At 42.7% G+C, this 26,844-nt stretch overlaps 1 protein-coding gene across 2 annotated transcripts in view; it reads left to right on the forward strand.

Moving 5' to 3' along the window:
- LOC309559717 (major histocompatibility complex class I-related gene protein-like) overlaps positions 1-26,844 on the forward strand; it is a 61,794-nt gene that overhangs the window by 18,279 nt on the left and 16,671 nt on the right. Inside the window, exons 4-5 of one of the 2 annotated variants that reach the window (XM_082263133.1) lie at positions 1-36; positions 4,810-5,048. The exon at positions 1-36 is cut by the window's left edge and continues 234 nt beyond it. In XM_082263133.1, coding sequence (XP_082119259.1) covers positions 1-36; positions 4,810-4,985 — 212 coding nt within the window. In that variant the 3' untranslated portion in view covers positions 4,986-5,048. Of the gene's footprint in view, positions 37-4,809; positions 5,049-26,844 lie in introns of those variants that run through there. The other variant, XM_082263132.1, reaches the window with a different exon arrangement.

The following is a 26,844-nucleotide window of genomic DNA, read 5'->3' on the forward strand; positions in this document are numbered from 1 at the left end:
TTAATCACAGCAGCACCATGTATCCACTCATGGAAAGTAAGTTGGGTGCTCCTAAATAACATAAAGTACAAATATTTATATCACTTTTACAATGTTACCTGGTTGTTGTATTCTATATTTGCGTTAATTTTTTTTACCTATCTTCTTTTTTATGTTGCTTCACTTTGCTATGTCTTTAGCCCCGTACACACGATCAGATTATTGTCCGTTTTTTGTGGCATGCTAGTCTGATGTGGAAAGTGAAGAGGTTTTTTTCATACGAATTTTCCCGTACGACAGAATTCTACTTCATAAGTGATGTCATGTGTTGGATTGCTTTGTATGTGTTCTTTCGTCTCTGAGCATGCCTAGTCTTGCTCTTAAGATTTTTTTCCATCGAAATCTGTACTAATGAGACGAAAATCGGACGTTGTATTACGGACAACAAAAATTTTATAGCCTGCACATCAGGATTTTGTCAGCCGAAAAGTCGGAGTCGGCTGTCGAAAGCACCATACTAACAATCCGAAAATCGGCAGATCGGTCGTCGAACGAAATTCCCCTTCAGATTTTCTTATCGTGTGTACGGGCCTTTTCTGGCTTCATCAACATTTTCACATTTAATACTTTTAATTTAAATGTTGTAGGAAACGTAGCATGACTTGTACAAGTGTATAAAAGTAACCAACATGTAGGAGAATTCCAGGGTGCAACCTTAACCACTTAAGCCCCAGGCATATTTTTCATACTTTTTGTTTACAAGTTAAAATCAGTATTTTTTACTAGAAAACTACTTAGAACCCCCAAACATTATATATATATTTTTAGCAAAGACTCTGGAGAATAAAATGGCGGCCATTGCAATATTTTTTGTCACGCGGTATTTGCTCAGCGGTCTTTCAAACGCTATTTTTTTGGAAAAATTACGAAAAATCACATTTCACTGCATTTAAAAAAAACTAACAGTAAAGTTAGCCCATTGTTTTTGTATATTGTGAAAGATGATGTCACGCCGAGTAAATAGATACCCAAAATGTTACGGTTTAAAATTTCGTACACCGTGGAATGGCGACAAACTACGATCAATAAAAATCTCCATAAAATTTTTTAACGGTTACCAGTTTAGAGCTAGAGTGTAGCTCTTTTTTCAAATATCTGGCGATCCCGGCGATACCTCACATGTATGGTTTGAACAGCGATTTCATTTGTTTTCTTTCGTGCGCGAGCTAACGGCGACGGGGGCGGCTACATTTTTATTTTTTCCTATTTATTTATTTATTTTTTTAATTTTAACAGGTTTTTTAAAAAAAAAAATCTGATCACTTTTATTGCTGTCACAAGCAATGTAAAAATCCCTTGTGACAGCAATATTCAGTGACAGGTACTGTCTATGGAGGGATCGAGGGTCTAAAAGACCCTCGACCCCTCCACTGCACTTCCATGTATTCAAAACGTCAAAAACTGCATTTTTGAATACAGTTACTTTTTGAATCTGCCGACTTTAGCAGCCAAGTAACCCGGATGTGATGTCATGGACGCCGCCTCCGGGTTACGTCATCGGAGACCTGATCGAAGCCGCATCCGGCTTAGATCGGGACTCCATCCAGCCGGCGGAGGTGCCCGCTGGTTGCTCAGGTCTCCCTGTGGGATGGGAGACCTGGGCAGAGCCGCGGAAGGTGGCGGGAGGTGGGGGACGTCCCCTCCCGCTTGCCAGGGTAACGACCGAGCAGCTCCCGAGCCGCATCGGTCGTTACCGCAGGAAAAGCCAACCGCTGGCTCTAAACAACGGTACTGGGATGATGCCTCTAGCTAGAGGCATCACCCCGGTACAACCACTTAAAGTGAGCTGACGTAAGGGTACATCAGTTTGCGTTAAGTGGTTAAAGAGCAGTTCCAGCCTGTAAAAAAAAAAAAAAAGTAAAAGTCAGCAGCTACAAATACTGTAGTTGCTGACTTTTAATATAAGGACACCTACCTGCCCAGGGATCCTGCTATGTCGGCACCCAGGGCCGCTGATAGGGGGGACCACCAGCCCTCTTGTAGGGGGCCCGAGCACACAGGGGGGCCCACACAGAGAGGGGGATTAGTGATGTACAACAAATGCAGAAATCTTCCTCCAGCACCTGAATCTGATCCGTCCCTCTTCCTGCTATCAGCTTTTATCTGCTGAGAAAGACAGTCACCCCTCACTAATCCCTCTCCCTGTGTGGGCCCCCCTCCCAGCACTGGCTCTAATGTTATCTCTACTCAGGAGTTTATTTGTAACTTTGTTTCTCTCTCTCTGATCACTGAGCTCCAACTGCCTAGCCTGTATATTTTTCTCATCTCATCTTCATTTTTATTTAACATAGTTTTTTTTTTTAGATCTAGCAGGAATTATGTGAGTTATGTTATATTTGTGTCTGATAATAGTGATTTTGTTGTAATTTTAGATAATTATACCTTGAATATTTTCTTGGGGGGGGGGCCCTGCCAGGTAGTCTGTACAGGGCCCCGCGATTTCTAACAGCAGCCCTGTTGGCACCACAAGCTGATCAGTCCATCAACTCCAGGTACAGGCCCCAGTATCTACACCAAAAGAAACAGGAGGTGAAGCCTTGCGGCTTCACAGCCTGTTTCTTTCTGCGCATGCACGACTCCCATTGTCTTCTGGGACCAGTGTGTTTCCCAGAATGGGTGGGGGGGAAGGAGGAAGGGCTTGAAATTTCATAGATCGCAGCGTTATTACCCGAAAGTGGGAGTGGGTACCTGGTTTTTACAGGTATCCGCTACCCCCCTCCCCCCCCCCCCCGAAAGTGGCAAATGTGGCAGTGAAGGAAGCAAACAAGTGGAGTTTCCCCTTTCGGGTGGGGTTCCACTATAAGTAATTAGAGACAATAAAAGGTATTATCCACTTGCCACCGAAGCCAATTCTGACACCTCTCTTTCTACATGTAAAAATCATAATTTTTTTGCTACAAGATTACTCAGAACCCCCAAACATTATACTGTATATATATATATATATATATATATATATATATTGTAGCAGAATAAAATGGCGGTCGTTGCATGGTATTTGCGCAGCAATTTTCTAAATGCAATTTTTTGAAAACAAATATACTTTAATGAATTTTAGTGTAAGAAAACACAATTGATAACCCAATTTTTTTTTGTAACATAAAAAAGATGATGTTACGCCAAGTAAAGAGATACCAAATGTTTGCAATCAGTTCAATCACACTTTAAAATTGCGCACACTCATGGAATGGCGCCAAACTACAGTACTTAAAAATCTCCATGGGCGTTGCTTTAAAATCTTTTACAGGTTATCATTTTAGAGTTACAGAAGAGGTCTAGTGCTAAAAATATTGCTCTCACTCTAAGGAATGCAGCGATATCTCACATGTGTGGTTTGAATACCATTTTTACTTATGTGGGTGTGACCTACTTATGCTTTCGCTTCTGCATTTGTTTTTTTTTTTATTCAGCTATTTTTTTTTTTTTTTTTACACTCACCCTTTAATTTTTATTTTTATTGATCACTTTTTTTTCCCTATAACAAGGAATGTAAACATTCCTTGTAATAGGAATAGGGCATGCCAGGTCCTCTTTATGGAGAGATCTGGGGTCTATAAGTCCCCACATCTCTCTTCTTTGCTGGAAAGCCTGAGATCACAGAGAAAATAGATCTCCAACTTTCAAGCAAAAAAACAGCAGTGGCATCTGCAGGCATCAGAAGTGACATCCTGACATCACTTCCATCCTTTGGGGGTCATAGAGATAGCCGGGGTCCAAACTATGGTAAACTATAGTAAACCGCCGCTTGATTTATTCACAATAACACAGGAGAGACTGGAAAAGCCCCTCCAGCTGCCTGTAAAAGCAATCAAGCGGCTAACCAGCCGCTATGATTGCTTTTACAATGCAGGAAATCACTTGCTGAAAAAAAAAAGACATCTGGATGATGCCAGGACTTGCAAGCATCATCAACATATCTCCATGTGAAGTCCCTAACGTCATATGATGTCAACCCGGGGAAAATGGTTAAAATAACGGTCAATGAGTATTAAAAATTGCAAATAAATTGCATACTAGCTTTACAGTAACAATTCACTTTGTATAAATAAAAAACAGTGGGGGAAGGTGAATCATGTGTAAACCGTTCGCGGGGGGCATTCATAGATTAAGTGTGACGATGGGGTCTGCTGTATCTGCTGTACAGAGAAAAGCCAGGAAAAACATATTTACAAGGGCTCCCCAAGCCAGGATTCCGAAGGAAAAGAGAAAGTGAATAAAGTGGAAGAGGATAGAAAGGAGAAGAGGAGTACAAAAGGGAGGACATTGGGGACACCCTTATCAGAAGATGTGGCAATGGACTTCTGATGGCTGCTTCCCAGCTTTTGCAATAGTCTGTTCCACCGCACGTAAAACATATGTTGCCAATTTAAGATGGGATTTTGTGAGACCTGGAAGTTTCAAATGTAATAGGAAAATAGGCCAAATGTCTGTTGGGAAGCGGCAGGCTCCTGTAGTATTGTTGGTCTGTAATAAATGATCTGTACATACATTTAGCGCCTTTGTGTTCAAAACAAAATGGCCACTGGAAGCTGACCCATGTTAAGGGAAAGGTCCACCAAAACTTGAGTAAATTACCCAACAGCTTCTAAAACTTCTCAGAGACGTTGGTAGTGAGAGAGCTTCTCATTGATGTTTATTTAAAAGGAATAATCAGAAAATTCAGCTGAGAAATCATGGCTACACTGATTACCTAAATATGTCTATTTAATCATTTTTCAAACCTGGTTCTTATAGAACAATATTAATTCTAAAGGTATTTTCTTTATGCAGGACTTTCTCAGGACGTACCTTATCTTAGCGGTAGCAGCAGTGGGAACAGTGACACCAATTTCAGTGGCAGTAGAAACTTAACTGGAGGAATAATCGGCATATGTCTGGCCATCGTCGTGTTGGTGGTTCTCCTAGTATTTACCTCTATATGGTGGGCAAAGAAGAGAAGACCCTGATGTGTCACACTCGTACAAAACTATTGACATCCACTTTTCATTATGAATGGGAAATGGCAGAAGAGTCCAAGACTGTTGATTTTTTTAAAAAACTTTTGTAACCATGTACCATCATTAGCCTTGGCCAAGTCTTTGTTCCACTGGTAACCATTAAGTTCCTTATTTGAATTTACCTGCAACCTATGCCACCTATCTGTGCTATGGCAAATTCATGTTTTATCTATTCCTGCAAATGCTTCTGCTGGTATTTCGGGAATCACTTCTTTTATTTTTTTCCATGTGCATGGTGCAGATCTGATGTCATGCACACTCCCTTCCCAGAAGCCCAGAATCTTATCCTCCAAGCTAGCCAGCAGGGCACAATGTGTAGTAGGGATGTACCAAGGCTGCCTTCATAAGTTACAACCAATATTTGCATAACAGAGCACTCAGGGTTTGGAAGACAAATGTTTGTTATTGGTGATATATATCATCCACATTTCCTACTGGATTCATTACTACTACTGGAGACATTACTATTTGACATGCCATATTTCAACTGGGATTCATTTAGTTGTAGTTCTGTGTTCCAATTTACTGTACATTGTTACATACTTACATAATTAGTGAGGTTGAAAAAAGACATCAGTCCATCCAGTTCAACCTATGATGTGTGCGTGTGTTTGCTGTTAACCATACATTGTATACCCCTGTATGTTGTGGTCTTTAAGGTGCCCATCTAATAGTTTTTTGAAACTATCAATGCTCCCTGCTGATACCACTGTTTGCGGAAGAGAATTCCACATCCTTACTGCTCTGATAGTGAAGAACTCCCTACGTACTTTAAGGTTAAACCGCCTTTCCTCTAGTTTTAGTGAGTGGCCACGTGTCTTATTATATTCCCTTTCTCTGAATAGTTTGTTCCTTATGCTAGGGTCGCCAGTACAGTATTTGTACATTGATATCATATCCCCCCTCAATCGTCTCTTCTCCAGAGAGAATAAGTTCAGTGCTTGTAGTCTTTCCTCATAGCTGATGTCCTCCATTCCCCTAATTATTTTTGTTGCCCTTCTCTGGACTCTCTCCAGTTCCAGCACATCCTTCCTGAGGACCGGTGCCCAGAACTGGACAGCATACTCCAGATGTGGCCGGACCAGAGTCTTGTAGAGAGGGAGAATAATCTCTTTATTTCTGGAGTGAATCCCCTTTTTTATACATCCCAGTATTCTGTTGGCTTTGCTTGCGGCAGCTTGGCATTTTTTTGGCTGTAAATTTGAGGGCTGTACTGAACTTAATGTAAAAGTGGGCATAACCTTTTTATAAACTTACATAGGTTGTTCAAATTTAAAGGATTTGAAAAGTCTGAAGGTTTTGTTTTTTTTTTTCAAATATAAACTTTTATTCAGGAACTACAAATAAACATAATTACGTTTTTGATACAGAATACATCTCCAACTTAACATACAATATAACAACTCTTTTACACTTTCTGTACATTCCTTCCTTTTTTTTCCCCCTCCTTCCACTCCCTCCCCCCCTCTCCTTCCCTCCCCCCAAAAAAAAAAAATGATTATAATAATTTGCGGCCAGCAATGGGAAAAACCCATCACTCCCCATATCTTATTTTCCTCACTCTATCCTACCATCAATTGTTTCCCTTCATCAGAGATAATAAAGTGATTCCACGGGTCCCATATTTTTTTATATCTTTCCTGTCTGTTTTGTGAAGCAGCCATTAACTCTTCCATTCTCCTACTATCCTCTTTTTTATGTATCCAGCCAGCTATCAAGGGTGATTGTGTTTTTTTCCAATAGCTTGGGATGCATGCCTTTGCCGCATTTACTAAATGAGGAATAACAGCTTTCATAGCTACCTACTGGTATATCCAAGTAATGCATCAAAAAAAAGATCGGGTTCTCTTCTATTTTATAATCTGTGAATTTCTGGATTATAGACTTCACTCCTGCCCAGAATGGTTTTATATTAGCACAAGTCCAGAAGATATGGTACAGTGTACCTACTTCTTTTCTACATCTCCAACATAGATCTGTTTCACGCGGGTACCAGCTATGTATTTTCTTGGGTGTGGTATACCATCTTGTTATAAGCTTATAATTCGTCTCCTGGGTTTTTGTACAACTAACTGGTTTAAAAGTAAACCTCAATATTCTCTGGATCTGTTAATTTGTTAAGTCGCAATTCAAGTCTATTCCCCACTTTCTCACCTAAGGTAGTTTCGATTGAACTTCCGGGTTCGTCAGTAAACCATATGCCATTGATAGAGTACGTGATAAATTCCCTGGTTTTACACAATATTGTTAAAATTTCGTTAGTGTTCTACCGAAGCCTTCCGGATTCGGTATTGAGACCAAATAATGGTGTTGTTGAATTGCTTGCCAAAAAGGCATATTATATGGTCCGTCTCTATAAATCAATTTGGTAACTGAGGGCCACTTCTTTTGTATCAAGAATGACGAAGCCTGTTCCTTTTCTTTTTCCCTTAGTGTTGTGAACTGTCTATCATCTAATCCCGGTAGGAACTGGGGATTACCCAAAATTGGGAACAAAGGAGATTTGTTCGTTGTCAATTTAGGGTATATATTTAATTGCGTACAGATGCGTAGTGTATTTCCTATTATTAAATGATGTTTCAGGTCCTTAGGTATGGACTGATAGCACCATATAGCTCTCTCTTTAAATTGACTTCCGTTAAATTGGTACCCAAAGTTTAGATTCAGAATGGTGCCACCAGTCCAGAATTCTACTTGCATGGGTAGCTTGATAATATGGCCGTATATCCGGAAATGCTAGACCTCCCTTTTTTTTTGGTAAAGTTAAGATTCCACGTGATATACGTGGTCTTTTATGGGACCAGATATATTTCACAAATAAAGAATGTATCGCCTTAAAGAAAATGCTCAGAATCTTTACTGGTAACGCTCACAAAAGATACAAGAATTTTGGCAGTACTGTCATTTTCAATAGATTGCATTTGCCAAACCATGACTGCATCCCTCCATGCCACTGTTCTAGAAGTCTCCTAGTCGTTGCTATCAAGGGCAAGAAACCTGAGATCGTAAACCTGTGTCAACTTCGCCGGTATATGTGTTCCTAAATATCTAACTGCCACATCATTCCACCTAAAACCAAAGCTGTTTTTCAATACATTTACTTGGGCTATAGGTATCCCTACTCCCATTGCCTCTGACTTCCCAAAGTTAATTTTTAAATTCGACATAGCGCCATATCTTTTAAATTCCTGTATCAAATTTGGTAGTGAGATACCTGGGTTAGTCAGGGAAAACAATAAGTCATCCGCGTAAGCAGCGATCTTATATTGCCTTTCCTTTATCCTTACCCCTTCAATATCTTGATTCAGATGAACTCTACATAAAAATGGCTCTAATTTAAGGCAAACAAGAGGGGTGACAATGGACACCCTTGCCTTGTGCCATTTCTTATTGGGAATGCGTCTGATAATAATCACTCTGGCTATTGGCTCTGTATACACTCTAGTTATTTTATCTAACATCGAATTCCCTAATCCTATGTACTTGAGCACCGAAAACAGAAAAGGCCACCCCACCCGATCAAACGCCTTCTCAGCGTCTGTGCTCAGCACTACACAAGGGGTCTTCTTTTCATTTACAATGTGTATCAGATTAAGTATTCTCGTGGTGTTGTCTTTTGCTTCTCTTGATGCCATAAAACCCACCTGATCTAGATGTACTAAACTTGGTAGTAGTCTTGCCAGTCTATTTGCTAAGATTTTAGTGAAAATCTTTAGATCTACATTTAATAAAGATATTGGTCTATAGCTGCTACATGAAGATGGGTCCTTACCCTCCTTTAATATTAGTGAGATATGGGCAGTGAGTGTATCTATAGTTAACGTCCCATCTAGGTCTGTTGCATTATACAACCTCGCCAGATATGGACCTAGGATATGGAAGAATGACTGATAATATTGTGTTGTTAAACCATCCGGTCCTGGTGCTTTCCCGGGTTTCATTGACTTCAATACTTGCTGTATCTCCTCTATGTTAATCTCAATCTCTAAAGATTCCCGATCTTCCTCCGATAATTTAGGTAGTTGTGATTGGATTAGATACCTTTCAATGTCTTGTTGGGAGGGCGGTACATCTTTTAAATTATATAATGCAGTATAGTATTTCTCAAATTCCTCCGTTATTTGTGTTGGTAGGGTTTTCTTAATCCCTTCTGCCGATATAATATGAGGTATATACGATCTCAATTTCTGCCCCTGTACGGACCTAGCAAGTAATTTCCCGCATTTGTTTCCTGCTTCATAATTTAATTTACGACACATTTGTATGGCGGCCTTAGCCTTATATTGCAACAAATCCGTTATCTGCCTTCTAATCATAGTCAGCTCCATCATTACTGTCCCTGATGATGTTTGTTTATGTTCTATTTCTAACGATCTGAGTCTTTCCAGAAGTAGTGACAATTGTTCATTCCTTTCCCTTTTAATACGCGCCCCATGCTTAATAAAAATTCCTCTCATTACTGTCTTATGAGCTTTCCAGAGGGTCCCCACGCGGCAGCCAATTTGGTCATTTATCTCGAAAAAGGCTTTCATCTCCTCTGATACTTCCTTTAATATCTCTTCTTTTTTGTAATAAACTCTCATTCAGCCTCCAAAAATGCCTTCTCTGTGAAGGATTTGATGTCAAGCTATACGTTATTGATATGGGTGCGTGATCTGACCAAGTGATACTATCTATATCCGTTTTTTTCACTTCCTGTAGCTGAGCATGTGGTATAACAAAAAAATCTATTCTAGAATAATTCTTATGTGGTATTGAATAGAATGTGTATTCTTTATCAGAAGGGTGTTGTAAATGCCAAACGTCAATCAATTGAGCCTTGTATAATGCTTTTAATATCTGTTTACTCATACCGGGTGTAAGTGTCATGGTACCGGAGGAAGTATCTACTGCAGGTACTAGTGGAGCATTGAAGTCCCCTCCCAATATTAGTTGGCCCTCTGAGAAGCTCACAAGGTCGGCTAAAGTCTTTGAAATAAATGCATCTTGCCGCGTATTAGGTGCATATAATGTTGCTAACGTTACCTGTATTTCACCTATCAGTCCCTTCACAAATAGGAATCTTCCATCTGGATCATATCTACTGTCTTGGAAAGTCCATCGGACACCACTTGCTATAAGAATAGAGACTCCCCGAGATTTTGTTTGCATATTCGCAGAATGATATGTATGTGGGAAAAATCTATTTTTAAGAAAAGGTATTTTATCTGTCCTGAAATGCATCTCTTGTATTAATGCTATGCTAGTTTTTAAGCGTTTCAACTCAGTTAATAGCATATGTCTCTTTTCTTGCACATTTAATCCCTTAACGTTATAGGAAATAAGTCCTCCATCGCTGGTCGCAAAAAAAAAAAAAAAACCCACTAACTGACGGTAGAGAGAAATCGGCTCCTATAAGGTACCGGCTCCCTTTCTCGTCACTTCGGATAGCGTTCCTATCCTTATCTCACACGGCACTTTTAGGTGCCACCTGTGTGTAATTTTAAATAGGGGAGTGCCCCAGAGTGGCCCTCTGCATACTCTCCAACACCTCATCCCTTCCCATCTTACTTTAAGAGTATTCCAACAATGCAATATCTTAAGTCGCCAACATCCCTACCCAGCCCCTCTAGGGAGGCCTCGACTTGCTTTTTACCCTCCTCTCTCATCAACATAGGGGGCTAAACAAGGTTCTAGATCCAAGATCAAAAAGAAATAGAAAAAAGAAAGAAAAGGGGGAAAGGAGGAAGAAACCCCCCCCCCCAAAAAAAAAAAAAAAAAGACCCATTTCTCGTAACCATATTTAAAGGGATAAAAAAAATGAAAAAATGACTTCCCTTTGGTGAAAAAAAAAAAAAAGGGGGAATCCCTACACGTGAACATATTTAAGAGGGAAGAAGAAAGAAAAAAAAAAAAAAAGATGACTTCCCTTTAGTGGAGAAAAAAAAAAAAAGGGGGGGGGGTAACCCCACCCATGTTCTTCCACCCTTTCCCCCCTCTCTGTCCAAAAAGTCTTATCCTCCATAGAGTCAACACAAGGAGAAAAAGAAAAGAGAGGAAAAAATAGAGAAAAAGCTATACTTTTCTTCATCCCATATACTATCATATCTTTATGCACAATGTTACATAATTTCCATCATCCATATTAAACCAAGTAAAAAAAAAAAAAAAAACACTACATGTAACCAAAAAAAAAATATTTTTTTTTTTCTTTTCCTCCCCTTGGTGAAAAAAAAGAATTCTTATGTCACCCTCATGAGCAAGTTTAAAGGGGAAGAAAGAATATCTTCCCTTTAGTGAAAAAAAAAAAAAAGTGATTTAATTACCAGGGAAGGGGGGTGAGGGAAAAAAAAAAGCTTTTTTTTTTTTTTTTATCTTAATGCATTCTTTGCATTAAGATAAAAAACCTTCTGGGTGTAATATTCTCCCCAGCACCCTCTAATACTTACCTGAGCCCCATCTCTGTCCAGCGATGTCCACAAGTCCCTTGGCCGTCTCTCTCTCTCTGCTGACTGGCTGAGACACAGCCCCCGCACTATTGGCTCCCGCGACTGTCAATGAAAGTCAGTTAGCCAATTAGGAGAGAGAAGGGGTGGGGCCGAAGGGCAGCTCCATGTCTGTATGGACAGCTCAGCTCGGGGGCCCCATAGCAAACTGCTTGCTGTGGGGGCACTCGACAGGAGGGAGGGGCTAGAAGCAACAACGAGCGACCCAAGAAGAGAAGGATCCAGGCTGCTCTGTGCAAAACCAACTGCACAGAGGAGGTAAGTATAACATGTTTGGGGTTTTTTTGTTTTTTAAAACGAGACTTTACAATCACTTTAACATGTTGGTAGAGTAACTCGTCCTCTGTAGTAGGTCTACTTCTTCATGTTAATTGCAGTTAAATATTGGATTCCAAGCAGAAGCAATGTGCGTATGTTCTTGATGAAGGAGGGGTGCATGCTGTCCAGCATCCACAGGAGACTACATTTTGTTTACATAGATGACACCATTGACAAGAGCACTGTCAAGGCTGCAATGCTTTACATGTCCAGGATTAGGGGACAGCTTAGAGCCAGGATAAACCTGTCAAAAGCACCCCCACGTCTCTACCTTGGGACAGTAATAGCCAGGTGCTTTGTCATTCCTGTAGCACCTGGATCTCCAGTTTTGACATTTTTTTTTTCATTATTGCTACTGCAAACCCTCTCTTAGGGGTGGATAGCATTGCTAAAGTCAGCTCAAGGCCAGTCAGAGACATTACCAACTGCTCAGAGGTTCATTCAAGTTCTTCAGTTCTGGGCATCCCACGCTTCCCTACTCCCTATCCACGTTTATCCCCTAAGTAAACAAAACAAAACCACAATCTCTAGACTGTTTTTTGGAGTCATTTGAAGTGGGTAGAAAATTCCTGTTGCCTGGCTGTGGGTATTGTGTGGGGGAAAAGGCCCAAAATCCAGCAGCTCCCATGGATGTGAGCGCTACAATTCTGTAGCCTTTTGAGGATGCTAAACAGCCTACGCCCCCTCCTTCATCAAGAATTCAATGATGGCACATTGTTTCTGTTTGAAATCCATTATTTACTTGCAATGAAAAAGAAGAAGTATTACTAGAGAAGAAGAGTTACGCTACATTCATGTGAAATTTGAACAACCTATGTAAGTTAATAAAAAAGTTATGCCGACTTTTGCATTACTTCTGGTGCATCCCTCATATTTGATTAAAATGTGATATGAAGCAGAACACTTTGTTTAATATATCTCACCCTCCATGTCTTATAACATTATGTGCCATCATTATACAGTGAGGGAAAAAAGTATTTGATCCCCTGATTTATTTACCTTTGCCCACTGACAAAGAAATGATCAGTCTATAATTTTAATGGTAGGTTTATTTTAACAGTGAGAGACAGAATAACAGCAAAAACATCCAGAAAAATAAACAATTAAAAAAAGTTATATATTGATTTGCATTTTAATTAGTGAAATAAGTATCTGACCCCTTTGCAAAACATAAATTAGTAGTTGGTGGCAAAACCCTTGTTGGCAATCACAGAGGTCAGACGTTTCTTGTAGTTGGCCACCAGGTTTGCACACATCTCAGGAATCTCAGGTTGTCCCACCCCTCTTTGCAGATCCTCTCCAACTCATTACAGTTTGGAGGCTGACATTTGGTAGCTCGAACCTTCAGCTCCCTCAACATATTTTCTATGGGATTAAGGTCTGGTAACTGGCTAAGCCACTTAATATGGATGTAAATAGAATGGTGATCGACACTCGTTCCTCATGACAGAGAGTCGATAACCGGCTTCTTTAACCACTTGCCGACTGCCCACAGTAATATTACTGCGGCAGTGCGGCTCCCCTGGGTCCCGGTAAAGGGAGAGAAGACCTGCCTGCTTATGTAAACAAAGCAGGTGGATCTTCTGTGAGACAGTCAGGGACAGATCTGAAGTTTCTAACCGAAAGCTCTTGTGATCGGGAGTTTTCGCATCAAGTGACCGCCGTGACAGCCAATCACGGCGGGCATGTGATCTTAATCCCTCCCTCCCCCCCGGCATCATAAACCTCTTGAAGGACCAGGAGGTGCAGCAAGAGGTTAAAGGGAACATATTTTACATATATATATATATTTATATATATATATATATATAGCACTGCCCCTTTGGGGGTTGCTGGTTAACCACTTTACGACCAGCCGCCGCAGATGTACTGCGGCAGGCTGGCACCTACAGGCAAAGCGACGTACATATACGGCGCTCGCCTGGGAGGAGCTAGGGGGCGTTCGCATGCCGCCGGAGGCGCGCTCCCGCCCCCGCTCGTCAGCGGGGGAGCCAGTGCGGGTGTCAGGCGGCTCCAATGGCCGCCGGCCACCCGCGATCTCCCGCCGCTGACAGAGAAGGACGGACGGCTGATGTAAACACAGCCGTCCGTACTTCTCCCTGAAGTGATCACAGATGTCATGTGATCCTGCTATATAGGATCACATGTCTCTGTGATGACTTCACAAGCCACGCCCCCCACAGTTAGAATCACGCCCCTAGGGTCACATTCAACCCCTTGATCACCAGTACTGTTAACTCCTTCACTGCCAGTGTCATTATTACAGTGACAGTGCATATTTTTAGCACTGATTACTGTAGTAATGTCACTGGTCCCCCCCAAAAGTGTAAAAATGTCAGTTAGAGGTCTGATCTGTCCTGCGCAATGTCGCAGTCCCGCAAAAAATTGCAGATCACCGCCATTACTTCAAAAAAAAAAAAAAAAAAAAACAATAAAAATGACATAAATCTTTCCTGTAGTTAGTAAAGGCAATAACTTTTTCGCAAACCAATCAAAATACGCTATATACAATTTTTTTTTTTTTTTACCAAAAATATTTAGCAGAAATCAAATTGGCCTACAATGTTAAAAATTTTGATTTTAAAATTTTTTGTTTTGGAGAATTTCATATAAAAGAATGTGAATAATATTGTTTTTTTTTTCAAAATTGTTGCTATTTGTGGGGAAAAAAAGGACATCAATTTTGTTAGGGTACAGCGTTGCATGACCGACAAATTGTCCATTTAAGTCACGCAGTGCCGAATCGCAAAATATGGCCTGGTCATTGAGCAGCCAAATCCTCCGGTCTGAAAGTGGTTAATGGGTGTTCTTCAGCACTACTGTGACCCTGTAAACTGTCCAACCCACCTCACACTCTAGGTTCAGACATTGCATGTACACCTTTAGGAATTATACTGACACAGTACAAATGAGTTTTGACTTGTACTCAGTGAGCAAGCAAGTGAAATTCTGAAAAAAAAAACAATATTTTTCACTTTCTGCTATACACTATTCCCAATAATAAAACGTAAAAATCAAATTTTTCTCATCATTTTAGGCCATTTTGTATTCTACTACATATTTTTGGTAAAAAAAATCCCAATAAGCGTATATTGATTGGTTTGGGCAAAAGTTATCACGTCTACAAACTAGGGGAAAGATTTATGTCATTTTTAGTTACCATATTTTCAAGCGTATAAGACAACTTTTGAACCTCAAAAAAAAAAAATCCCCCAAAAATGGGGGGGGGGGGGGGTTTGTCTTATATGCCGAGTATGAAAGTAGTAGGTAATTAAGTGAGTGTAATCTAGGTAATAGAAATGTATTCTCTTATATCTGTATTACCGGTAGATATATAATGTTCCCCCGCTGGCTGTGCAGGAATCCTGTACCGGTATACTGTACCGTAGCTTATACCGCGCTGAGCCAGTCACAGTGAGCGATGTATTCTATGTTTGAATGCAAAGCCAGCTTGGATTGGCGGAGTCAGAGAGAGTAAAATAATCCCGCCTCTCTGACTCTGCCAATCCGAGCAGGCTTTGCATTCAGTAATAGAATACATCGCTCACCGTGATTGGCTCAGCGCAATATACTGTACGTAGCCGAAGCTACGGCACATACGGTATATGGTATACGGTATACCAGCGCCTTAAGATGATACATCTACTGGTAATACTTAGTACTTACAATACCTTGGAGATTTATAAGGGAATACATGCAGATGAATAGGACACAGACAGCCAGTGCTTTCATAGATTACAGTACACTTACTTAATTACCTTTGAGACTTTTATATTTACAATACCTTGGAGATTTATAAGAGAATCCATTTAAGGTACCTTGCAGATGTATAGGGCACAGACAGCCAGCGCTTTCATAGATTACACTTACTTAATTACCTTTGGGATTTTTATACTCGGCGTATATGGTATATGGTGTTGCCTTGCTTTGCTTCGGAAGCAGGGTAGACTTATACGGCGAGCATAGCCTAAAACCTATGTTTTAACTTGAAAGTAGGGGGGTCGTCTTATACGCCCAGTCGTCTTATACGTCGGAAGATACAGTATTTATTTTTTTAATGTAATGGCGGCGATCAGTGGTTTTTAGCGGGGCTGCGACATTGCGGCAGGCAGATTGGACCCCTAACTGCCATTTTTGTCACTTTTGGGGGGACCAGTGACATTACTACAATAATCAGTGCTAAAAATATGCACTGTTACTGTAATAATGACACTGGCAGGGAAGGGGTTAACCCAGGGGCGATCAATGGGTTAAATGTATGCTTAGGGGGTGTTTTCTAACTGTGAGGGGGATGGGCTTGTGGAATCAACACAGAGACCTGTGACCCTAAATAGGAGGAACATGTATTAATTTCTGAGAGAACAACGGGCTGCTGTGTTTACACTGCCGTTCTCTCTCCATGGGGAGCAGTCACAGGTGCCCGGCAGCAATCGCGGCCGCCAGCCCGTGAATCAGCTTCCCCAGTGGCGAATGGGGGAGCTCCCCCCGGATCACCGTACTGCACTATATATGCGGCGGGCGGTCGGCAAGTGGTTTAATATAGTACATAAAAGACAGAACTGAGTTATTTCCATACAACTTGTTTCTATCTGATGTACAGAAATATAGAACTCTTTATTAGGGATAGAACTCCAGCTATAAGCCGCAGACTAGTAGAATATTGTGAAAAAGTTCAATATTGTAGATTTAGGTCCCTTTCACACACTCCGTCCGTTGGATGGGAGTCCGTTTTTCTCAGCGGGGGATCGAGCCGCCGATCCCCCGCTGAGCTGCAGGAGGACAGCTGTGTGTCCGCGCTGTGTGTGGAGGCACAGCTGTCAGTTCCCCATGCATCTCTATGGGGGAAATCGGGTGAGAACGGACCGTCAGTCCCTTCTCACCCGATCCCATCCGATCCGATCCGCTGGACGGATGGAAAATAGGGTTTCCATCCGTCCAGATTTGACGGATCGGATCGGATCGGGTGTCAGCGGACATGTCTCCGCTGACATCCGATCCCCCATAGAGATGCATGGGAGGACCGTTCAGATCCGCCAAAAAAACGGACAGGCGGATCTGAACGGTCCGCCTGTGTGAAAGGGGCTTAATGGTGTCACACTAATCAGTGAATTACCTCAAAACACCTGTAAAGGTTTCCTGAGCCTTTAAATGGTCCCTCGGTCTGGTTCAGTAGGTTACACAATCATGGGGAAGACTGCTGACTTGACAGTTGTTCAGAAGATAGTCATTAACACTAGTGTTGAGCGAACACGGACTGTATTATTCGTGTTCGTACCGAATAATTGGATTTTTTGTACCCGAACACGGACACGGACACTTTACTGTATGTTCGGGTAAAAATCCGTGTTCGGTCGTTTTATTTCCGGGTTTTGCATGCTTTGGCGCTCTTTTCATGGCGGGCTTTCAACAGCCAATCAACAATCGTTTAACTGGTGTGCCTTAAGCCATCCCAGCCATGCCTGCAAATGTCTCAGTAGCTGTGATTGGCCGTCTGAAGCATGTGACCAAGTCTTTATAAGTTCGAGGCAGCCGCAGCGGCGTCATTATGCTGCTTAGATTCAGGGACAGAGAGCACACATCAACGTGCTGGCTGCTGATTAGGGAAAGATAGGCAGGAAAAAACCATTTGTGTCCGGATAGAATTGAGGGACAGGTCGGAGTGTTTAGGCAGGGCGAGTTGTAGGCATTTTAGGGATAGAGTCTGCTGAATTATATAGGGTCAGTGTCTTCTACAAACTACAATCGATATTGCTGTGTGGGGGGTGGGGTGAATCTGCACTCAATCCTGATCTACGATCTCTTCTCAATCCTGTTAGGGACAGAGTCTGCTGAATTTTAGGGAAACTGTGTTCTACAAACTACAATCGATATTGCTGTGTGGGGGGTGGGGTGAATCTGCACTCAATCCTGATCTACGATCTCTTCTCAATCCTGTTAGGGACAGAGTCTGCTGAATTTTAGGGAAACTGTGTTCTACAAACTACAATCGATATTGCTGTGTGGGGGGTGGGGTGAATCTGCACTCAATCCTGATCTACGATCTCTTCTCAATCCTGTTAGGGACAGAGTCTGCTGAATTTTAGGGAAACTGTGTTCTACAAACTACAATCGATATTGCTGTGTGGTGTGGGATTGGAGATAGGCAGGTGTCAGTGATCCACATCCATTTTTCTGTGTGTGAGCTGCAGTGAACACAATCTTTTTGGGCTGCAGTGAACACAATCTTTTTGGGCTGCAGTGAACACAATCTTTTTGGGCTGCAGTGAACACAATCTTTTTGGGCTGCAGTGAACACAATCTTTTTGGGCTGCAGTGAACACAATCTTTTTGGGGTGCAGTGAACAAAATCTTTTTGGGGTGCAGTGAACACAATCCTTTTTGGTGTGCAGTGAACACAATCTTTGTGGGGTGCAGTGAACAAAATCCTTTGTGGGGTGCAGTGAACACAATCTTTTTGGGGTGCAGTGAACAAAATCCTTTTTGGGGTGCAGTGAACAACATCCTTTTTGGGGTGCAGTGAACACAATCTTTTTGGGGTGCAGTGAACAAAATCCTTTGTGGGGTGCAGTGAACACAATCTTTTTGGGGTGCAGTGAACACAATCTTTTTGGGGTGGAGTGAACAACATCCTTTTTGGGGTGCAGTGAACAAAATCCTTTTTGGGGTGCAGTGAACAAAATCATTTTTGGGGTGCAGTGAACACAATCTTTTTGGGGTGCAGTGAACACAATCTTTGTGGGGTGCAGTGAACACAATCTTTTTGGGGTGGAGTGAACAACATCCTTTTTGGGGTGCAGTGAACAACATCCTTTTTGGGGTGCAGTGAACACAATCTTTTTGGGGTGCAGTGAACACAATCTTTGTGGGGTACAGTGAACAGAATCTTTGTGGGGTGCAGTGAACAAAATCTTTGGGGGGTACAGTGAACACAATCTTTGTGAGGTGCAGTGAACACAATCTTTGTGGGGTGCAGTGAACACAATCATTGTGGGGTGCAGTGAACTCAATCTTTGTGGGGTACAGTGAACACAATCTCATACTGAAGGTTTGAGGGTGCTGCCTGTTCCATACTCCCCCTACTCCTCATCTAGCCTTTTAGGGGTACAAACAATAGTAATTGGGGCCTAGTGTGGTTGTGTACGTGTGATATACATACACTTTTTTGGGATCATATTTTCTATTCCGCTATTTAATCAAAAACCTTTGGGGATCAGTTAAATTGGGGGATAGTCTGTGTTGGTACGTGTGAGAGAGATCCACCTTTCCAAGTTGTTGGGGTTCATCTCATACTTCTGAAGGTTTGAGGGTGCTGCCTGTTCCATACTCCCCCCTACTCCTAGCCTTTTAGGGGTACAAACAATAGTAATTGGGGCCTAGTGTGGTTGTGTACGTGTGATATACATACACTTTTTTGGGATCATATTTTCTATTCCGCTATTTAATCAAAAACCTCTGGGGATCAGTTAAATTGGGGGATAGTCTGTGTTGGTACGTGTGAGAGAGATCCACCTTTCCAAGTTGTTGGGGTTCATCTCATACTTCTGAAGGTTTGAGGGTGCTGCCTGTTCCATACTCCCCCTACTCCTAGCCTTTTAGGGGTACAAACAATAGTAATTGGGGCCTAGTGTGGTTGTGTACGTGTGATATACATACACTTTTTTGGGATCATATTTTCTATTCCGCTATTTAATCAAAAACCTCTGGGGATCAGTTAAATTGGGGGATAGTCTGTGTTGGTACGTGTGAGAGAGATCCACCTTTCCAAGTTGTTGGGGTTCATCTCATACTTCTGAAGGTTTGAGGGTGCTGCCTGTTCCATACTCCCCCTACTCCTAGCCTTTTAGGGGTACAAACAATAGTAATTGGGGCCTAGTGTGGTTGTGTACGTGTGATATACATACACTTTTTTGGGATCATATTTTCTATTCCGCTATTTAATCAAAAACCTCTGGGGATCAGTTAAATTGGGGGATAGTCTGTGTTGGTACGTGTGAGAGAGATCCACCTTTCCAAGTTGTTGGGGTTCATCTCATACTTCTGAAGGTTTGAGGGTGCTGCCTGTTCCATACTCCCCCTACTCCTAGCCTTTTAGGGGTACAAACAATAGTAATTGGGGCCTAGTGTGGTTGTGTACGTGTGATATACATACACTTTTTTGGGATCATATTTTCTATTCCGCTATTTAATCAAAAACCTTTGGGGATCAGTTAAATTGGGGGATAGTCTGTGTTGGTACGTGTGAGAGAGATCCACCTTTCCAAGTTGTTGGGGTTCATCTCATACTTCTGAAGGTTTGAGGGTGCTGCCTGTTCCATACTCCCCCTACTCCTAGCCTTTTAGGGGTACAAACAATAGTAATTGGGGCCTAGTGTGGTTGTGTACGTGTGATATACATACACTTTTTTGGGATCATATTTTCTATTCCGCTATTTAATCAAAAACCTCTGGGGATCAGTTAAATTGGGGGATAGTCTGTGTTGGTACGTGTGAGAGAGATCCACCTTTCCAAGTTGTTGGGGTTCATCTCATACTTCTGAAGGTTTGAGGGTGCTGCCTGTTCCATACTCCCCCTACTCCTAGCCTTTTAGGGGTACAAACAATAGTAATTGGGGCCTAGTGTGGTTGTGTACGTGTGATATACATACACTTTTTTGGGATCATATTTTCTATTCCGCTATTTAATCAAAAACCTCTGGGGATCAGTTAAATTGGGGGATAGTCTGTGTTGGTACGTGTGAGAGAGATCCACCTTTCCAAGTTGTTGGGGTTCATCTCATACTTCTGAAGGTTTGAGGGTGCTGCCTGTTCCATACTCCCCCTACTCCTAGCCTTTTAGGGGTACAAACAATAGTAATTGGGGCCTAGTGTGGTTGTGTACGTGTGATATACATACACTTTTTTGGGATCATATTTTCTATTCCGCTATTTAATCAAAAACCTCTGGGGATCAGTTAAATTGGGGGATAGTCTGTGTTGGTACGTGTGAGAGAGATCCACCTTTCCAAGTTGTTGGGGTTCATCTCATACTTCTGAAGGTTTGAGGGTGCTGCCTGTTCCATACCCCCCCTACTCCTCATCTAGCCTTTTAGGGGTACAAACAATAGTAATTGGGGCCTAGTGTGGTTGTGTACGTGTGATATACATACACTTTTTTTGGATCATATTTTCTATTCCGCTATTTAATCAAAAACCTTTGGGGATCAGTTAAATTGGGGGATAGTCTGTGTTGGTACGTGTGAGAGAGATCCACCTTTCCAAGTTGTTGGGGTTCATCTCATACTTCTGAAGGTTTGAGGGTGCTGCCTGTTCCATACTCCCCCTACTCCTAGCCTTTTAGGGGTACAAACAATAGTAATTGGGGCCTAGTGTGGTTGTGTACGTGTGATATACATACACTTTTTTTGGATCATATTTTCTATTCCGCTATTTAATCAAAAACCTTTGGGGATCAGTTAAATTGGGGGATAGTCTGTGTTGGTACGTGTGAGAGAGATCCACCTTTCCAAGTTTTTGGGGTTCATCTCATACTTCTGAAGATTTGAGGGTGCTGCCTGTTCCATACCCCCCCTACTCCTCATCTAGCCTTTTAGGGGTACAAACAATAGTAATTGGGGCCTAGTGTGGTTGTGTACGTGTGATATACATACACTTTTTTTGGATCATATTTTCTATTCCGCTATTTAATCAAAAACCTTTGGGGATCAGTTAAATTGGGGGATAGTCTGTGTTGGTACGTGTGAGAGAGATCCACCTTTCCAAGTTGTTGGGGTTCATCTCATACTTCTGAAGGTTTGAGGGTGCTGCCTGTTCCATACTCCCCCTACTCCTCATCTAGCCTTTTAGGGGTACAAACAATAGTAATTGGGGCCCAGTGTGGTTGTGTACGTGTGATATACATACACTTTTTTTGGATCATATTTTCTATTCCGCTATTTAATTTAACTGGGCCTCCATGCGAGACCTGTGTGCCTTGTTGCGCTGTTTTGAGTACTCCACCAACATGGCCAGTGGCAATGACGCCGTTCTCAGCTTAACTATCCCACTTCTATGCCTCCTTGAAAAAACAATTCGGGCGATGATGGAAGAGGATGTGGCACAGGATGAGGAGGAGGAGGAGGATGAAGAGGTAACATTTCCAAGGCTTTCAGGGCAGTCATTCGCAAGGGGCTCCGAGGGTGGGTTCCTGCACACGCAAACGCCAGGGACGCAATTGTCCAGCAGGGGCACAGTTCTGGAGGATGAGGAGGATGAGGAGGAGGAGGAGCTGGAGGAGGAGATGGAACCATGTTCACAGCAGGGTGGCACCCAGGCCAGCTCATGGCCATCACTGAAGGCCGGACAAGGAGGGACAGTTGGCGATGCATGGATGTGTTTATGGGCTTCAGAGACAGCATCCCATGTTGAATTAGGCATGCATGGCTGCACCCTTCCTCCTCTGGGTGCATGGCAAGGCACGGCCCTTAAGGCCCTTCAAAATCCTCAGCACCAAGCCCATGATGCTGTTAATCCGGCCCTGGTCCTCCTCCACCGCCGCTTCCACCTACACCGCCCATAGGTGTGCGCAGCCTATTGCATTAAGGTGTGCACCCCAAAGTTGAAATACACATGCATGTGTTTGCCAGCAGGGAGAGTAATGTATCGGGGCCATGTACCTGTAGGCAAGGAGAAATAGAGCAGAGCAGGTCCCAGGGAGATCTTTCCCATCTCCTCACTGGCAATGCTATGTGCCCTAGGTGATTAGGGTGTGCCCAGGCACACCCAGCACACCCTGTGCGCACGCCTATGTCACCGCCACATCCACCACCACCTCAACCTCCCTCCTACTCCATATGGGCCTCGTCCTTCAGAGATGAAGAAGAACATTGTTTTATTTTTCTGTTTTTTTTTGTTGTTTTAAGTTATTTCCCTATCCACATTTGTTTGCAGAGCACTTGCCATGCTCTTAATTACGTTTTGCTGCCATTTGCAGCACTCTAGCCCTTTCCTTTGGTGTTTTAGAGCCATTTTAGTGCCTTAAAGTTCGGGTCCCCATTGACTTCAATGGGGTTCGGTGTCCGGGAAAAGTTCGGTAAAAGTCCGGGACACGGACCCGGACTTTTTTTTAAAGTTCGGCCGAACCCGTCGAACACGGACATCTAGGTGTCCGCTCAACCCTAATTAACACCCTCCACAAGGAGGGTAAGTCACAAGAGGTCATTGCTAAAGAAGCTGGCTGTTCACAGAGTGCTGTATCCAAGCATTTAATGGAAAGTTGAGTGGAAGGAAAAAGTGTGGTAGAAAAAGGGGCACAAGCAACAGGGATAACTGCAGTCTTGAGAGGATTGTGATGCAAAGGCCATTCAAGAATTTGGGGGAGAATCACAGGGAGTGGACTACGGCTGGTCTCAGTGCTTCAAGAGCCACCATGCACAGACGTATCCAGGACATGGGCTACAACTGTCACATTCCTTGTGCCAAGCCACTCCTAAACCAGAGAAAACGTCAGAAGTGTCTTACCTGGGCTAAGGAGAAAAAGGACTGAGAAAACACAGCTCAAGGTGAAAGCTCCTTTCAATTAGCCTTGTATGAGCACAGAAAAAGGGTGCTGTATACATAACAAGTGAAAACAGAAAATGTTTGGACGGCCCCACTTCGATGCAATTCACATTTATTGGGATGGATAAAATCCATGCATAGCGGAAGTACAGGAACAAAAACAGCTGACTCGTTTCGAACTTGTGTCAATGCTTAATCATAGCTACCAAAGAAGAAGGACTGGAAAGTTGCTCAGTGGTCCAAAGTCCTCTTTTCGGGTGAAAGTACATTTTGCATTTCATTTGTAAATCAAGGTCCCGGAGTCTGGAGGAAGAGTGGAGAGGCACAGAATCCAAGTTGCATGAGGTTCAGTGTGAAGTTTCCCCAGTCCGTGATGATTTGTGGAGCCATGTTATCTGCTAGTGTTGGTCAACTGTGTTTTATCAAGTCCAAAGTCAGCGCAGTCCTCTACCAGGAAATTCTAGAGCACTTCATGGTTCCCTCTGCTGACCAGCTTTATGGAGATGCTGATTTTATTTTCCAGCAGGACTTGGCACCGCCCACACTGCCAAAAGTACAAATACCTGGTCACATGATCATGGTATCACTTTACTTGATTGTCCAGCAAACTCGCCTGACAAACCTCAGAGAATCTGTGGGGTATTGTTAAGAGGAAGATGAGAGAAACCAAACCCAACAATGCAGATGATCTGAAGGCTGCTATTAAAGCAACCTGGGCTTCCATAACACCTTAACAGTGCCATAGGCTGATCGCCTCCATGCCATGCTGCATTGATGCAGTAATTGATGTAAAAGTATTTAGTGCATACTATACTGTACATAGACAGACTTTTCAGTAAATCAACATTTCTTTATTAAAAATCCTTTTCTTAAATTGGTCTCATGTAATATTCTAACTTTGAGATACAGAATTTTAGGTTTTCACTAGCTGTAAGCCATAATCATCAAAATTAAAAGAAAGAAATGCTTGAAATATATAACTATGTGTAATGAATCTATAGTATAGAATATATAAGTTTCACTTTTTGAATTGAATTACTGAAATAAATGAAATTTTTGTTCTAATTTTTTGAGATGTGCCTGTATGTGTTTTCCTGTGCTATATCAGATTTTTTTGGGGCGCCTTGAGGTTTCTTCAGGGGTGCCTTGGCAAAATGCCTAAAAATTGATCAAAAATTGTATACAAACCAGCAGGTGGATCAAGCCTGCCTTTTAGCTACAGCCACAGGTTTTCATTGTGCACTGTTATGACTTTCTACACACTGGCATCCTAACAACAAATGACATCATCAGTTAATGGAGGGTAAAGGAGGATGTCTTTTGCCTCCACAGCATCCTTGTTTGACCCTCCTGTGTCCATCTACCTCATCACTGGGGTGACATTAGCTGATTGATTCAGAGAAATTGAGGGAGAAGAGAAACATTGGAATACTAGTCAGTACTTTGGAAGAATAAATCGTCTCTAACGTTGGGTGCCCTACGTGTGGATGTTGCTGCATTTTGTAAACCTATTAGAATAGTTTTTTACATTTTAGAATGGGGTGCCTCGAGACTGTCCATAATTTGAAAGGGTGCCCTGACTGAAAAAAGGTTGAGAAACACTGTGCTATATGCAGGGGCGTCAAACTCCATTTCATGGTGGACCGTGAACAATAAGATTGCCCTCAAAGGGCCGGTTGTATGTGAGGTGCACTACTTAGAGAGTGCAAGGTTCAGGAGTGTGCAATGTACAGAGTGCAGGGTTTAGGGGTGCGCTACGTACAAAGTGCAGGGTTCAGGGGTGCACTACGTACATCGTCCAGGGTTCAGGGGTGCACATACAGAGTACAGGATTCAGGGGTGCGCTACGTACAGAGTGCAGTGTTCAGGGGTGTACTATGCACAGAGTGCAGGTTTCAGGGGTGCGCTATGCACTGTTTGCAACCCGGAGGTTGCAAACCTGTGTACGAGGGCCACCACAAAAAAATGTGGGTTGCAAACCTGGGTGCGAGGGCCACATGAAAAGACCTGGAGGGACAGATTTGACCCGTGGGAGTTGTGTTTGACATACTGTATGTGGTATATGCAGTGTGACAGTCATCTAGTGGCTGCAGACTGGTATTACAGCCACTACATTTTCCCATGCTAGACGCACTGTGGTTGATTTACTAAAACAAATGCACACAGAATCCATCACCTTTGGCTCTCGCCCGCAGCTCTCTGCTCACCATTGTCACTTGTAAACACAGAAGCTTTCTGTGATACATCTTTCCTCTCGGCAGCTTTCACAGATTCCTGCCTGCCCTGCACTCACAGCTGCAGTGTGATCTCCGTCTGTGCCTGGGAGCAAAGATGGCAACCAATGATCAAGAGAAGAGGAGCCACCTACACTGCCGGGGGTTTACTAGAGCCAGGCAGGTAGGCGAGATGTGAGAAGTTTTTTTTTTCTTTGGGGGGAGATGAGGGCTGAAGAGGGAGACGTGTGCAGAGGTAAGGAGAGTGGTTCAGAGGTCAGAACTAGGGATCGACCGATTATCGGCAACACCGATATATCGGGGGCCGATATGCACTTTCCCAGATTTATCGGAATCAGCCCCTGAGGTTACCGATATTGTCGATATTTAGGGAAAGTGCATGTACCGGAGTTATGCCTGCAGCTAGAGGCATCACCCCGGTACTGGCGTCCATAGCCGACGGTCAGCTGTCTTGTAATGACAACCGATGCGGCTGAGAATCCAATCGGCTGTCATTACAAGGAGCGGGTGCAGAAGTTTCCCCATTCCCACTGCCTTCCATGGCTCGCCCGGGTCTCCCGTCCCACCTGGTGATCCAGGCATCCTACCTCCACGGCCGCATTCGGCTCTGATCGGGTCTCCATGTAAAAAACCCGGAAGTGATGTTATTACATCACTTCCGGGTACTCGGCGCCAAATTAAAAAAAGTGACAGCATTCAAAACAGCCAAACTTGGCGTTTTGAATGCTTTTCAGTGCCGAGGAGGGGTTTGGGGTCTTTTAGACCCCCAGATCCCTCCACTAGGAGTACCTGTGAAGAAAAAAAAAAAAAAAATGTTTTACATGTCCGAAAATATCGGCAGATATCGGCCGATACCGATATACGATGACCAAAATATCAGTGGGATGTGGACAGCCTATGAAAGAAAGTTGAACTCTGCACATTGTGCATAACACACCCCTAAAGACTCTGTATGTTGCACACCTCTGAACTCTGCACTCTGTACATAGCGTATCCTTGAACTCACGGTATGCACTCCCGGCATTAATTTACATTTTAAGATCCTCCCAATGTGCAATTTAGCCACACCCACTATTCAATGCGGTTCAGTGGGGGAGGGAGCCTAGTCGGGTTCCTGCACCTAATCTCTGAGAAAAGAGAGCCCTGGATAAATGTATATTTACTAAGGGGCACACCTCCATAGGGATTTGCTGAAGCATATTAAATATTCAGGCTTCCCAATTGACTCTTCAAACC

Source organism: Pelophylax lessonae (assembly GCF_965119305.1).
Source record: "Pelophylax lessonae genome assembly, chromosome: 7".
Lineage (NCBI taxonomy): Eukaryota > Metazoa > Chordata > Amphibia > Anura > Ranidae > Pelophylax > Pelophylax lessonae.